General features: G+C 42.7%; 1 protein-coding gene across 1 annotated transcript in view; it reads right to left on the bottom strand.

The window, feature by feature from the left end:
* RABEP1 (rabaptin, RAB GTPase binding effector protein 1) overlaps positions 1–11,523 on the bottom strand; it is a 46,999-nt gene extending 35,476 nt beyond the window's left edge. The window contains exon 1 of the mRNA XM_033078015.2: positions 11,437–11,523. Within this exon, the coding sequence (XP_032933906.1) occupies positions 11,437–11,470 (34 nt within the window). The 5' untranslated portion in view covers positions 11,471–11,523. The remainder of the gene's footprint in view (positions 1–11,436) is intronic.
* Positions 11,524–14,836: the final 3,313 nt, after the last annotated feature.

Below are 14,836 nucleotides of genomic sequence, written 5' to 3'. Positions count from 1 at the left end.
TCCTTGCTTTGTTACTGCCTTCTTTATTTTCTTTCCTGGACACAAAAACAGGCAGTTGGTTCCTGGGGTGCAGATCTCCATCTCATCACACTCCATTTCACTCAGCAAAGGAGAATCACACCTGATTTCCAGTTTGGTAAGCCCACCTCATAGGACAAGAAATGCTCTTCATACACTTAGTCATTCTGACCCCAGGTTAACTGAAGTCTAGTTTTAAATTTATGCTTAGTTAACTATTGTTTACATTGGACTGCAATGGAACAGTGCTCACTCACATCAAGTATCATGGAGTGCACATAAACATGGATGTCCATGTTGACAAAAATGAGCTTGAATTTTTTTCCAACAGCTTCTTTTCATCTGCCAAAAGCATCATTTCTTCCCAAGGACAGTTCCCTACCTCCATCATTACAGCCTGGCTTTTTGTACATCCCTTCTCACCATAGTAGCTTGTTCTCTCCTTTTAACCAGGCTGACATCAGAACTCTCAGTTCTGTGCACAGAGTCTTCTCCACAGAAGTCCCAACTCAATGCACAAGAAGTTTTACCATCATTAGTTTTCACTCTATTTCACCTCTGCCATTGTTTTGGTGAGGAGAACAATTTGTCGAGAAATTTCAGAAAAACAATATTTGTTAGTATTTTTTTCCAAGAAAATCAACCCCACTCTGTGCTTTTTCAGTTCTTTAAATAATTTAAATAGGGCAGCAGTGGATGAATCACAGAATTGGAAAAGCCAACCACACAACACCATTAATGGAATCCTATGGAAAGGATTTTGGCTGTATCCTGCTGCTACCACCAGTGAATCTCCTCAGAAATGTGGTGTTGCTAAGCTTGAATGCACATCAGAGTATTTCAAAAGTCAACAGCAAGCTACAGTCTGGTGAACCTTGAATTCACCTCAAAAATGGAGAGAATAGAGTTGCAATCTCATCACAATCACCAGCATTTTCCCTGCTCCCTAAATGCTTGCACCTTGTTCCCCTTGGTTTAACAATTTTTCTTTTTTATATCTGCTTTTTTTTCTGGAGGATCAATTTGAAAAAAACACAAAAAACAAACAAACAAAAAAACCCAACAAAAACCACACACAAAAACAAAACATCACTGAGTGTCTCCTTGGATTTATGAAGGGAGTTATTTACTCTACAGGTTGTGGGCATTTACTCAGACCAGTCACTGCTTGAGCAAACAAGAGCAGGGTGATGGCAGTACAGAAGTGGGGGAAGGTGAATTCACCAGGATTGGGCACATTTCTCCAAGAGGGCTCACAGGTGGATTCCAGCACTGCCAGCTCTAGGCCAGCCTAGGTAGATCTCTACACCCTGAAGCCACCCGTTCCGTTCCACAGCATTTGAAAACAAGTCCCCAAAAATGTCAAGTCACATAAATCTTCCTGGCCAAAACAAGAGAGAAAATATGAATGAGCTTTCGTATTTACACAGGAATATTTCTGCCAAGTTTTTCCAGGCTACCACGTCTCATCATTTGTATGATATAACCAGAAAATCCAGAACTGCGTTACACGTGGCAATTCCACTTGACAGTGAGGTTTTCAGTGTGTCTTCCCAGTAAAAGAAAATTTAACTTGAGGATGTTGTCTGATTTAGTAAGCCAACAGGAATCTGCTGTTCTGATTAAAAAAAAAATATTCCAGATTGAGTCATTTAGGGAGAGATTCTGATAATGCATTTAATTTTACAGGAGACCCCCCCCTACACAATTTGCACTCTGAGCACCACTAATATAACTGCTCTCTTAAAATGTAAACATTTGCTAAACCCAGACAACAGACTGATTTTCTTTCAAGAAATTTAATTGCTGACTCATTTGCAGTGGGAGGGAAAAAAATCCCTGTGACACCTTATTATATGTTTATCACTTCGCCTACAGATTTATTAAAGGCTGTCCTCTTCAGGCAGAAAAATGGGAATAAAGTATGACTCAACCCTCAGGAAAAAACAACCAAGAAAACAACACAAAACAACCCTACTGCATTGTTCTCTTTGATGAAGTAAGTTAATATATAAAAGAAAACCATTACATTAATTCCAAAATTCCCCCAGACACCACCAGTCTGAGATCTCGTGCTGCCTTGCTGTTTGTCATGGGGTCAAGAATTGAGGGGTAGCTTTGAGAACATTCAGGCTACAGACCACCCTAGGTACCCTGCTTCCCAATTTCTGAGCAGAAAGAACTAATCAATGATTACCCAACACACTTAAAAATTCAAAGGAAGGTAACAAAAGTGAAATATAGCTAGACCAAGAAAGTGATGTGGAAGAAACCAGAAAGAAGCCAATATGAAATTTATATAGGCAATGGTTTCTGTAATTTACTATTGCTACAAGGATGAGGACACTGCTATTTAAAGCAAATTGGCATCTCTGTAGACATTTTCAAAAGCTGAAATAACCACAAGAGCATGGAAATTCACTTCCACAAGCACAGCCACCAGACACAACAGCAGTTTCACAGGTACCAGAAAAACTTCTGAAATAGCAGCAACTCAAGAGCAAAAAGGGGAGTTAACACCCAATTTCTTTCCCACTGTGATTCCCTATCCCTTGCTACATACTCTGGCCACTCAAATTGGTAATACAGAGAATAAACTTGGAAAGAGAACAGGTAAAAACTTACTTTCAAGGAATAGTAATTTTAAAATTTTAGTTGTCAGAACAGCGGGTTGTAGGCATGAAAAAAACAGCACTGTAGAGTAACCACTTAAAGGATATAATCTTAATAAATGGCCTGGAAAATACTGTTGCCAGATATATTTAGAGAGACATGGTGATGATAAATACAGTATAACAAATAATAATAAGAAAAGACAATTAAAATATTTATTTGATAAGGGACAGGATACAGATCCTATTATTTGGAGTAAGGTTTCTACAGCAATTTAATAGTTTCACTGAGAACAAAAGTCTAGTATTCCCCCAAGCCTCTAGAATCTCTTTCTTGACAGAAAATACTGCTGTGATTCTATAGGTTCGTATTTTTTGCTACCACTTGTCAACTACATGAATTCCTGAACACTTAAAAAGGAAGAAAATACTCCTCCAGCACGAAATTTTCAAAACATTTAAAATATTATAAGGGTCTAAGCAATACAAATGGGAAGGCTTACTAAGGCTGCAGTTAAAATCATTTTAAATCAATTTCTGTGCTGGTGGCCATCTGACAGGGTAACTCAGCACTCCCACCTCACTGTGAACACATGTGCCTTGTACCCCAGCACGCTGTGAGAGCTTCTGACAGCAGTGACAGCATCAGAAGTGATACAGGAAAAAGTTGTAGGGTGGGAGGGGAGTGAGTCTCAAAGCAGGTCTGAAGCAGACCACACCTAGCACTCGGCTGAGCACCCAGCAGACCTGACACACACGTGGCAATGAACACACAGATCAGAGTGAACCGAGAAAAAAAAAAGCCAGAGCTATACCCTTGGACTCTCATATTACTACTGTGTGGTCTACACCCTTCCTCTATGCCAGCTCTAATGCTTATCAGGTCTTCCACTAAATTAATTAAACTAATTAATTCAACAGTGAGCAGCTCTCAGCCGGGTGACAGCGCTGGACTGGGTCAGTGATGGGAAAATGAGGAAATGAGGGAAACACGACTGTGGGAGCAGGAAGAAGAGAGCAGGAACACTTCTTTCAGCAGCAGCAACCTTCTAGACTGCTCAGCTGCAACATGAAACCACAGCCTTTGGGTACAGTCTGATTATCAGTTTAACCTAAGTGCTTGCTGCCTGCCAAAAGAAATAGTCTGGCCTTTATTCTGTCCCCCATTCTCCCTTGTGGCAACTGAGATTGGTGTAGTCATGCAGCAGAACCTACTTTTTTTAAGACTTGATGACTGACATTTGTAAGTGATAAATGACCTTTTTCAAATCCTGATTTCCATTCAGACTCTCCAGGGGAAGCTGATAAACTTAATTGGTATTAGAAAGCAAATTCCAAAGCTCAGGTTTCCCACTAGTGTTTGTACACACACAGGTTTTGAACAAATGCAACTGAAAGAGCTGCACTGCACTGCAGTTTCCAGTATAGAAGTGCTTAGACTGGTACAAAACCCAGAGCTGTAGATAAAAATATATCAGAAAACATTCCTATCCCACAATAAGGTTAGGCTCACATTTACCCTTACTTGAAAGCAAATACCCAGTTAGATCAGACATTGTAACAGGCCATTACAAGCCCTCCTGATGGATCATCAGCTAAATGTTATCCTCAGAGCCTCCAACAAATTTAACTCTGTAACATCAGCAGTTAAGGCACCACTTTGAGATTTAACATCTTTATCTCCAGTTTCATCTAAGACTCCAAGAGAAGCTGTGAAGACCAGGCAGACAGTTCTAATATCTTCACAGCTAGAAGCATCACTCAAGCACAGAATCCAGAGTTTGCCTAATTGCTTCCCCATTAATTTCACATGGGAGAAGACACAAACAGACATGGCAAGCTGGTAATTAAGAAAACCTTACTTGAAACCAATCTTTAAAAGAAAATGTACAAGATGTAGTATATGACATAAAGATGCCAGCCTGTCAGATGATTTGAATTAATAGAGTAAAATTTATGCTTAGGTCTTCACCAAAATAAACCAAGCAACACCACAGATAAAAATGTATCAGAGGGATTTTGGCACAGGTTACTGTTAGTGGAAGATGAATGCTCCAATTCGTGTGTCAGAAGTCAATAGGAGTCTAATATGAACTCCAGTAAGCCTTAGGAAAGACAATTTTCTTAAAGGATACTAGACATGAAAATTTATTGTAGATGGTTAAAATACTTACTGCTTGAGCAATAACTTCCAGCACTCCTCTGTGTTTCTTCCTGTGTAGATTTAGGCAACGACACTGAACACACAGATGTAAGGATTGTATTATACTGTGGTTTTATCTGTGTTACTGTTTGCAACTTACTGCTTTGCTCATTTTTTAAAGCAACCAACCATGGTGCTGCCTCCTCATTTTGCATAGCACTGATACAGCACAGATTAAAATAAATCATTTCAGTTGGGGAGCATTTAATGGTGACCAGCCATGCAAATACAAAGTTACCCTACCAAGGCATGGGTGTGGGGGACAAACAGTTATACACGGAAACACTCGCAAAAACAGTCCAAGAGCTGTTTCTCCTTTTGTTGTACATATTCCTCTCCTTTGTTGCCATTTAAACAGCATTGTAAATCTTGTTGCAATTGTCTGTAAGCTAAAAACATGTATTTGCAGAATACAAACCACACAGTCTATTCAGGTCACTGGCTTAAAGGCATGGGAACACCATTATAATTGACAATGCTGGTTTGGTTTTATCCCCAGGTAATCCTTCCCTATCACCTCCAGGCTATTCCCTCTGGAAAACACACAGTTAATGCTCCATTGCCTTCCATTTATTGATTCCAATTCACTTTGCCATGTATAACTTCTGTTATTGCATTTTTGCTCCACAGTTCTACCAAAAAACACTTTCAGAAACCACAAAATATAACAAGATAAATATTAATAAAATCCCACCCAAATTTAAATTTCTTCTCAGCGTGACTCACCACAGTAAGGCTTATTAAGTGCTTTTGGCTTATTAAGTAACTAAAAATCAGACTGCCTTTTTTTTTTTACTCCAGGATTCTGGTTATTTTTCAGTCCCTAACACAGCCAGGGACAAGACAAGACCCTTAACTGCACACAGAACCAAATGAGCAGATCACAGCTCTGCTGCTGTTTCCTGCCCTGCTCTCAGCTGATACCAACTTTCAGAACTGCTCTGATAGCCAAAAGATGGAAGGCTTCTGTTTTCCACTTCTATTTCCAAGAGGCATAAGTTAACTTCCAGCAATGATTATTTTGCAATCTGTGAGGCACTTATCTACTTCAGTTTATAAAGATACCAAGGTATTAAAGAATTAGATGTCAGCCAACCTCATGATTAGGTAACTGAAGTTCACTGCCTCAAAATTCTATAATCTGTTCTGAAAAACCACTCAGAACTGAACATGTACAAGGCAGGGCTGGAAAGCAGATGAGTAGTTCTCTATACCATGAGTAAAGCACAATGAGATCTTCCTTCCTGAGTAACAGAACCCAGAGAGCTCTTAAATGAAGAAAAATATATTTTTAAAAGAGTAAATAAGCTAAGATTCAGCACAGCTAGGGAGCAATATTGCTTGGAAAAGATATTTTTCACTGAGGAAGTTTGTGCAGTCATTCGAGTTTCTCTAGAAGAGGAAGCACGGAGGGATGGGTGCGATCCCACAGAGCACAGCAAGGCCTGGAGCAGCCAAAACAAGAGCAAGGTCCAGGGGACACCCCCAGACAAGAGGTTGCAAAAGGCAAGGAGAGCAATATTTAAGAAGCTGAGCTGGTGGCTGGGAAGGAGGGCTGAGGAAACCAGAGGAAGCAGAGCTGAAGAGCAGCAGTTGCCCAAGACACGATCAAATGACTGGGTCTGGCTGCTTGAGCAGGGAGGGAGGAAAAACCTGAGACCAAAGAGCAAGCAAGGCCATGCTTCTGCTGCTTCACTGTGCAGAGCAGGAATTGCCAGAGGAGATGGAAACAAACAGAAAAGGTGACTTAAAGGCTTTATTTTTCTCCATTGTACTGAAGGAGCCAGGCCTGGGGAGAGAAGTGTAGGATAGAGACAGGAATGAGGGAAGCACCATCACAAGTCAGCTGAATGCCAAGGGGAGTTGTGGCTGACAGAAGGAGACATGAATAGGAAAAAAAAATAAATACACACAATTCCTCATTATATCACAGGTCATGCTGCAGTTCTGCACTCTTAGGGTACTACAGGCACTGCTTATAGAGCAAGAGGACAACTCAGAAACTTTCTCAAGCACATGGTACTTTCCAGGTTAAAAAAAATCCTCTTCCTTCTGAAAGGCACAGAAATATTAACCAAGGGTACACTGCTTACTTGTTCTTCCTATGCCAATTTACACAAAAATATCAAATGATTTAAAATTTTCCAGAGATAATTCATCATCATGCTTAACTGACTATAGTATGACTAAAATGACACAATGCTTACCCTATTTATAGAAAAACTTGTGGAGGGTAGTACCATTAACTCAGCCACCATTAAATCAGACACTAAAACCAACTCTGCAAGTAAAGGCTGAACCATTGAGCAGCAGCAGACCTTTGTTGTGACAGATGTTCCTCTGAAGTACACACACACACACAATAGCTCTCATAGCAGCCTGGTTAGCAAGTGCTGCTTATCAAGGTTACCAGTTCATACCTTGAAAGACTTCAGTCAGAGTAAAGCCATAATCTCAACCTCAGGCTTTTTCATAAAAAAAAAAAAAAACAACCTACATACTTGGTATTTTTTAAGAAGAAAAGAGTGTAGCTAAAATACCTAAATTTAGGATAGAAAATTCACATCTGAAGCACTTTTTAATAAAATGCCTGGAGTGAAAGCCCAGCAAGTCTGCCTGTCAACCATCACCAGTAATGAAGCCTATGGGATTTGGTCCACTCCCACACTGACAGAAATTGTTTGGTTTAGCTTCTTGAAAGTTTTAAAACAAAAATTCCTTCTTCAATCACTTTCAAGGGAGTGCATACAAACTAGTTTCACAGTGGGAATCCAGTCCACCCACCAAGGGCTATGGGAAAACAGTTAAGCATCCCAAGGCACCAGGCCAGGAAGGGAAGAAAACACATTACTAACTCCATCTTCTCTGTGCCAATGCTGAAGTGGCCAAGGAGCAATAAAAATGGGCAAAGAATTTATATCTTCCAGTGTCCAAAATGCAAAAGAGAGTCAGTCCACAGGTTAAAGCACATTCATTGTGTTTTCTGGCAGATCAACAGGTAATGATAAAGAACATGGTCAGAGTATTTTGCTAAATTAGGAGATTTGCAATTTGACTTTGACAGGAAAGCAGAAACCCTGAATGTGGATATTCCCATTTCAAAGTAAGAGCAAACTGACCTGCTGAGCAGATCAGAACTTCCTTAGAAATTCTAAGAGGTGGAAACATGTACATTCAAAGTGTCTATTTTGTTTTTGAAACCAAATTCCAAATTTGTCCACTGAAATGACAGAAAAGCATACAGCTAAAAAAAAAAGTGTGAATGTTTGTGCTTTAATTAAAATGTATTTTAGTATATTAGTAATAATATACTAAAAATATAGTAATAATATTAGTAATTATTGAATAATAATAAAGCAAGGACTGTGCAAAATGAAAAGTGAGGGAAGAAAATTTTTGCCTCTTGGAAAGTACCAACAATTTTGAAGTTAGTCCCCAAGAGGTAAGAGTTTGACATTTGACAGCTGCATCAACAAGGCAGAGCTGAGCATCAGCACTCATGGCCAGTCCCCTATGAACCACACCTAGTTTGGAGATGAGTAACAGCACTTTTAGGTACTCTGCATAAAAGTGATATACTTACAAGGAAAATAACTAGAAATATAAAAGCACACGAGGTTTTGTTAGTTAATTTTCCATGTGACATCCCTGACCTTTCCACCAGCATCACACACCCTGGGATGTGTGACAGCAAATCCCAGCTCTTGTTGGGATCCTGGATTATTGACACAGGGACACAATGCTGGTGTGGCACCAAAATCAATATGGCAACATCCTCCAATCCTCCATCTACAGCTGAGCAGTTCTCTCCACTGAGAGCTGGCACAGCCTCCCACCACTGACAGACAGACACTTTTCACTGGCCTAAGTTACTCCAATACTGGATCAATTCTTTCTGCCAGCAAATTCTTATTAAAATATCCGACAGACTGTGCTATTAACAGTTTATCACTGAACAATATCAATGATAATCAGTCTGACTGTACTAATGATTTAAGTTTAGAGCAGTAAGAAGAGTTTAATAATTGGCCCACCATTCTAATTAACTTTAGTATTGAAGAAATAATGTTTTATGTTACTGCAGTTCCTTCACTGAAGTGTGGTACACTAAATCCTGAGCATTCTGATAGGGAAAAGCTATGCCAACACATTTTGTTGGCAACCTTACATTCAGAGATGGCAAGCACTCAGATCCAAATTAATCCCAGGGAGCCTAAGAGGTTTGAATTTTGAATATTATATCCAAAGTAAAAATAAAAAATTAAAAATAAGACATTACAACTGTGGTAATGCAATCCAGACAACACACATAAATTAAAATCTCCCCAATAAAAGCCCCTGGACCAGGATCAGCAGGCAGCACACACCTACTTGCAGCACAGGTGAAGATCATGAGCTCCCAGTACAGAGCACAGAGCTGCCCTCAGCCTCCCTGGATTCTTATCGTAGAGAAACTCTGTTACCCACACTGGATTAGAGGGTTATTAACGTCTCCACTAATCCAAAGTACAAACCAGACTAGGACACAACGCCCATTCTTTTCCTATTTCTCTGCACTATTCCTTCCCCTGTTCTTGGGCCTGTTTCATTTCAGTGCAGGCTTTAGAGGAGAAGACAATTTCTACATTAATTCCTCTCATGTTGCTCCATATGTCATTTCTACCACGGCAGAAAAAGTAGTTCTTTCATACTTGCTTTCCACAAAACAAATCATAGCTGATGTGTCTTGCATGAGTAAAGAATGCATAAGTTATTTATAATCAATACAAGTAATTATAAAAACCCATTATTTTTCCTTAGGGGAACATACTAATCCAGTTCTATTTTGTCACATGTAATCCTAAATCAGAGGTTATGCTACTCCTTTAAGCAATAAATTCAGTACAGACAACTAAAAAATATTAAATAATTCATTTATTGATTTTTTTCCACATTAACATAGAACAGTTTCAAGGCACACGTTTGGTAAGTTACTTGCAAGCAAAACCAACACAGATGAGAACAACAAAGTGGATAAAAAGCCCAAACTGGTCCTGTGGCTGCCAAAGGAGAGGAGCCATTTTAGGAGCTCCAATTCTTTAGTGTAGGACACAGCAACCACTTTCAGAATCCATCCAACTTTCCAGCCTGTCCCCTTCTCTACAGCATCCTCATCTCCCCACAGCTAGGGAGCAGGAAAAAGACAGCAACCCATACCTCCTGTAAGACAGACCTCACCAACCTATCAAACCACTAACTTTACTTGCACCTTTTTGCTTTCCTTTCAAATAACAACACAAATACATCCAACCTACAACAACCTTTCCTGGTCTAGAGACAGCAAATATTTGAACACTGCACAGTTCCCTCGCACACCTGCAGTGGGACAGTCTGCAAGAGCCAAGAAGAAAATTTGTTGGAAGTTGTTCTGCAGCCCTCAGAAGAACAATAAACAATGGTTATTCACCACAAAGTACAGGAGAACAACCCCTACCTACGCTGACCTTACAAGTGTGACAGCAGGGAACTCACCTTCCCCTCAGTGCTCTCAAAGGACAAGCCAGCAATGACTGACCTTAATGTAGGGAAAACCCCACAATCTAAGAACCTTCATCATTAAAACTCTCAAAAGGCAGGCTGAAATCCCTGAGGATAAGCACTTTCTCGTTTAACTCCACAAAAAGGAAAAAAAAAAAAAAAGGCCCACGCAATTCCCTAGACATGCATAATTAAGAATACATCATTGCCCTTTTCTAACAGAGTGCTTTCCCAAGGAAACTCAAATGCTGTCTAGGAGAGAAGAGAAGAGCCCTGGCCTAATCCAGTGGCTGGGTAAGCACCAATCCTGCAGGACCCTGCACATCTCTCCAGATTTTCTACATCTACTTATGACCAGCCTCGACTTAAATTCCTGGCTTTCTCACCCCTTCCCATACAGTTAACACTGTCCCTCCAACCTCACCTTCCAAGCTAAGCGTTACCTACAGCTCTTTCATATGCACACAGTTCTGTAACCTCTTCCAAGGTAAAAAACGTTCACAATTCCTTTCAAACCATTCCAGAAATAACCTTTCCACAGCAAGAACCTTCACGGAAAGCTTAGCTTCCTTCTGCACAGGTACACACCACCTTGAGAGGAGATGTGTTATTTTCTTTGTCTTTTCCAGCAAGGGAACGGACTGCACATCCCAGACCTGAACCTTCCGAGGTGCCTTTTCGAACACAGCCAAATGGCCAAATCCATGTCGTGGACACACCGCCATCCTTCCCCTCCTGCCCTGCCAGGGCGGGGAGGCCTCGTCCCGTGCAGGCTGGGCTCCCCTTCCCCAGCAGCAGCAGCGCGTCCTCCCAGCGTTATCCCCGCTCCGTGCGCGCCGGGAGCCGCCCTTGCTCCACATTTACAGCCTAAAAATCCACTTGCGCTGCCTCCCGCCCCCTCCCGAGGCCTTCCCAGCCGAGCTCCCCGGGCCGCTCCCCGCTCTCTCCCGGCGGGTCCCCGCTCCGTGCGGGCCCCCCGGAGCCTGCCCGGCCGATCGCGCCCAGGCCGCCGCCCTCGCCCCGCGGCCGGCGCGGCTCCCAGGCGAGCCCGGGGCCGCGCAGGCCGCGCCGCCGCCCCCGCCGTACCTTCGGTCTGGGCGCTGGGGCCCGGCTGGGCCATGGCTCGGCGGGCGGCGCCGCCGCGGCCTCCTCCGGGCGGGGACCGCTACGCCACGGGCAGAGAGACGGGAGCGGCCGGGCCGGGCCGCCGCCTCCTCCGCCTCATCCTGACAGCGGCCGGCGGCGGCGGGAGGGGAGGACGGGCAGGAGGAGGAGAAGCAGCAGGAGGAGGAGGAGCCCCGCGCAGGCGCCCACGGTGAGACACGGGACCGGCTGCGGCTGCCGAGCGGGGAGGGACCGGGGAGAGACACCGAGGACAGGGACCGGGAACGATGGCAGGGAGCGGGGACCGAGACTGGAAAGGGGGATAGGGACTGGGACAGGGACTGGGAACGGAGACCAGGATTGGGAAAGGCGGCAGGGACCGGGACAGGGAACGGCGGCAGGGAGCGGGGACCGGGACAGGGGACGGGGACTGGGAGTGGAGACAAGGCCTTGGGGTGGAGATGGGGAACAAGGACCAGCACCAGGGACTGGGACAAAGACAGGAATCAGAGACAGGGCACATGGACAAGGAATAGGGACCAGGATGGAGAACAGGGGTAAATTATAGGGAGCAGGGAACAGGTGGCGGTGGCTTCTCCCGGGTCCCTGCCCGGGCTGGCCCCTCAGCCCCGGACAATGCAGAAATCCCCGGGCCCTACAGCCCGAAGGCATAGTTCATGTTTATTATTGAGGAAGTCGCTTTGAACAACACCAACAAATTCTGCCCTTTAATCACGGAATTAGTGAGGTTGGAAATACCTCTGAGTCCAACCTGAGGCTGATCCCCGCCTTGTCACCCTGACCATGGCACTGAGCGCCACGTCCAGTCCTTCTCTGATGTGATGATTCGCCCTGAAGGGGATGGAAGCACCCAAGATTCATAAATCCTTGTGGACAAAAGGACCATCAAAAATCAGAGGGTCTGCAAACAATCAGAAAGTTTTATTAGTAAGTTACATGCTTCATGGAAATTGGTGTGTTAGGCTGTTTTTAGCTGTCACACTTGTCACACCAATAATGCAGCTGTGACCCGGGTGGGCAGTGGAAGGAGCCTGTTCTGCCGAGGGTCCCTTCCCCAGCACCCATGGTTGGGCTGTGTTGATGGAGGTTTAGTCCTTTGGGGGGTTTTAGTCCTTCCACCTAACTGAGGGAATGTCTGAACTCCAGGCTGTAGCAATTAAATAGTAGATCTACATCATTTGAGCACATGTAAATCACAGAAGGCAGAGCTGGAGTAGAAATTGCACCAACAGGTTCTTTCAAGGGCAGGATCTGTTACAACTTACTTTTCTTATGGCTTGTGTACCCTAAAATGAGTCACTTTTAAACTGAATCTCACTTGTTGCCACAGTCTTTCAAGCCTTGCTGCCAAAATATGGCAAGGCACAGGATTCTGCATCTCCCATTAAATTTTGCTCGTTTAAACCAAATGCAAATATGAAACAGGGAGTCTTTGAAAATTATTCCATTTTGCCCTTTTCGGTCAGTTGAGGTAAATCTTCTCAGTCTTTGCCATTGTGTAAAGCAGGTTTAAACTAAAGACTTTACAGTGTTCCCAAATTGAGACATCTAGGGTTTTCTTCATGGAAATTTGGAGAACCCAGAAGTGTCATCTGCTCACAGAATTGTTGACTTAGTGGCAGGTGATCAAAGGATGAAGTGTCTGTCACCTGAGGTACATTTACAAATTTCTTAGCTCCTTCTTGGGCTTTTATATAAGTAGCTGGATGTGACAAGCATTCAGTGCATGAGTTTTCCTGAGAATCTAGTCCCGAGTGTAGGAACTGAGCACTTGAAACTCCACCCTGGTGTGGGTTCATATGGGTACCTCAGAGCAGCCATATTAGCAGCTGATTCCATCTTGTTCATGTTGAGGCAAAACTCTGACACATTTTGGTCGGTCAAGGATCAAACTCAGTGCAGCATCACTCCTGCAAAAAGCAAGTAAGATGATAACAAGCTTGATATCTGCTGTACCAACAAGTGCTTATTAAGGGATGAATGTCATTTCACTTTCATCATTTCCATAGACATGATGATGGGATATTGACTATTAGAATTGCAACATTTCCAAGTCTCTGTCTGAACTCCTGAGCTTACATTCTGAATGGGTTTTATATGTAGTTTGAAAAAATACAAGAACTCTCAAGGGGCTTGTACTTTTATTTTGCTTTCTTGTTCTTCAGTTTAGAGCTGTACTAGCTTTATAGGTGTTCTTACTTAATCTTTGTTTTGTGGACAGTAATTGGACTTGACAGAGGTGAAGGTTTATGTAGTATCTTACAGAATGTCTTCTAACCTGGAACAATTGAGTAACTTCCTCTGTGCCTCCCAAAATGTCCCATTTAATTCTACTCACTTGTAGTTCTTATAGCCTTGATCTCAGAGGATTTCCCAGCATGACTCAGCTAAATCTTAAGAGAGGTAAAGGAGGTTTAGCAGCAGTTTTCAGTCAGAGGGAAAGGTCTTGCAGCACAGAACCAGCAGAAAGCAGAAGTCCTGAATTCCAGTCCTGGTTGTGTGAATGTCAGACAAGTGCAGTGTTAAGGAATCAGTGACGCAGGTGAGCAGAGACTATTTCTGGAATAAGCTTCTCCAGAAATAATGCTCCTAAAATCCCATGAATTTTTATCAAATTTATTTTGCCTAAAAGCCTAGCATGGGCATTTTCAGCGTCAGCACCACTAGCAGCAGGAATGTGGGAATGGAAGATGCATCTTCCTGGAGAGTGTGTGCTCTGTCAGTACAGGTGGAGTAGCTGTCACCTTGCACTCTGCCTGAAATTTAATCCTTCAGGCTCATTGAAAGGAAAGAGTTTGCAGGCTTTGTTTGAACAGTAACATCCAGGGGCAAGCAGTGAGTGTGAACACACAGTGGTTGCTGGAGACCAGGAGGAAACTGAGGGGAATGGGGTTTTTTGGTTGCAAAGAGCACAGTGAAGTAATGAAATAATTCACATAACATATCTAGGACAGAAGAAGTATTTTCATTTTCCCTGAGGAAAATAAATAAGTGGAGAAAGAGCTTATTAAATCTGTTTTCCTAGTAGGTCTTATGGTTGCTTGACTTCTGTGCTTATGGGTGCTTGGGTGCTCAAGTTCCAGATGAAACTTTCCCTTCTTATTTTTTTTATTTTTCTCTTTCTGTGTCTTTGCTTTTGCCTTTTTCTTTTTTTCTTTTTCTTTTTTTCTTTTTTTTTTTTCCTTTACTTGGGGCACTTTAACCTCAACTGAGGCATCTATTTTCACTAGGCTTTGAAGAATGTAATTATCACTGTCCTTATCTGTGACATTAGTCCCAGATCCTGAGGCTGGTTGAGTTACCCTGGCTATATCCCAGCTCCATGTCAGGACAAGACCCAGTTACATACATTGTACTTGCC

Source organism: Catharus ustulatus, chromosome 22 (assembly GCF_009819885.2).
Source record: "Catharus ustulatus isolate bCatUst1 chromosome 22, bCatUst1.pri.v2, whole genome shotgun sequence".
NCBI classification, from domain to species: domain Eukaryota; kingdom Metazoa; phylum Chordata; class Aves; order Passeriformes; family Turdidae; genus Catharus; species Catharus ustulatus.
This window is presented reverse-complemented; position numbering and strand designations above follow the sequence as displayed.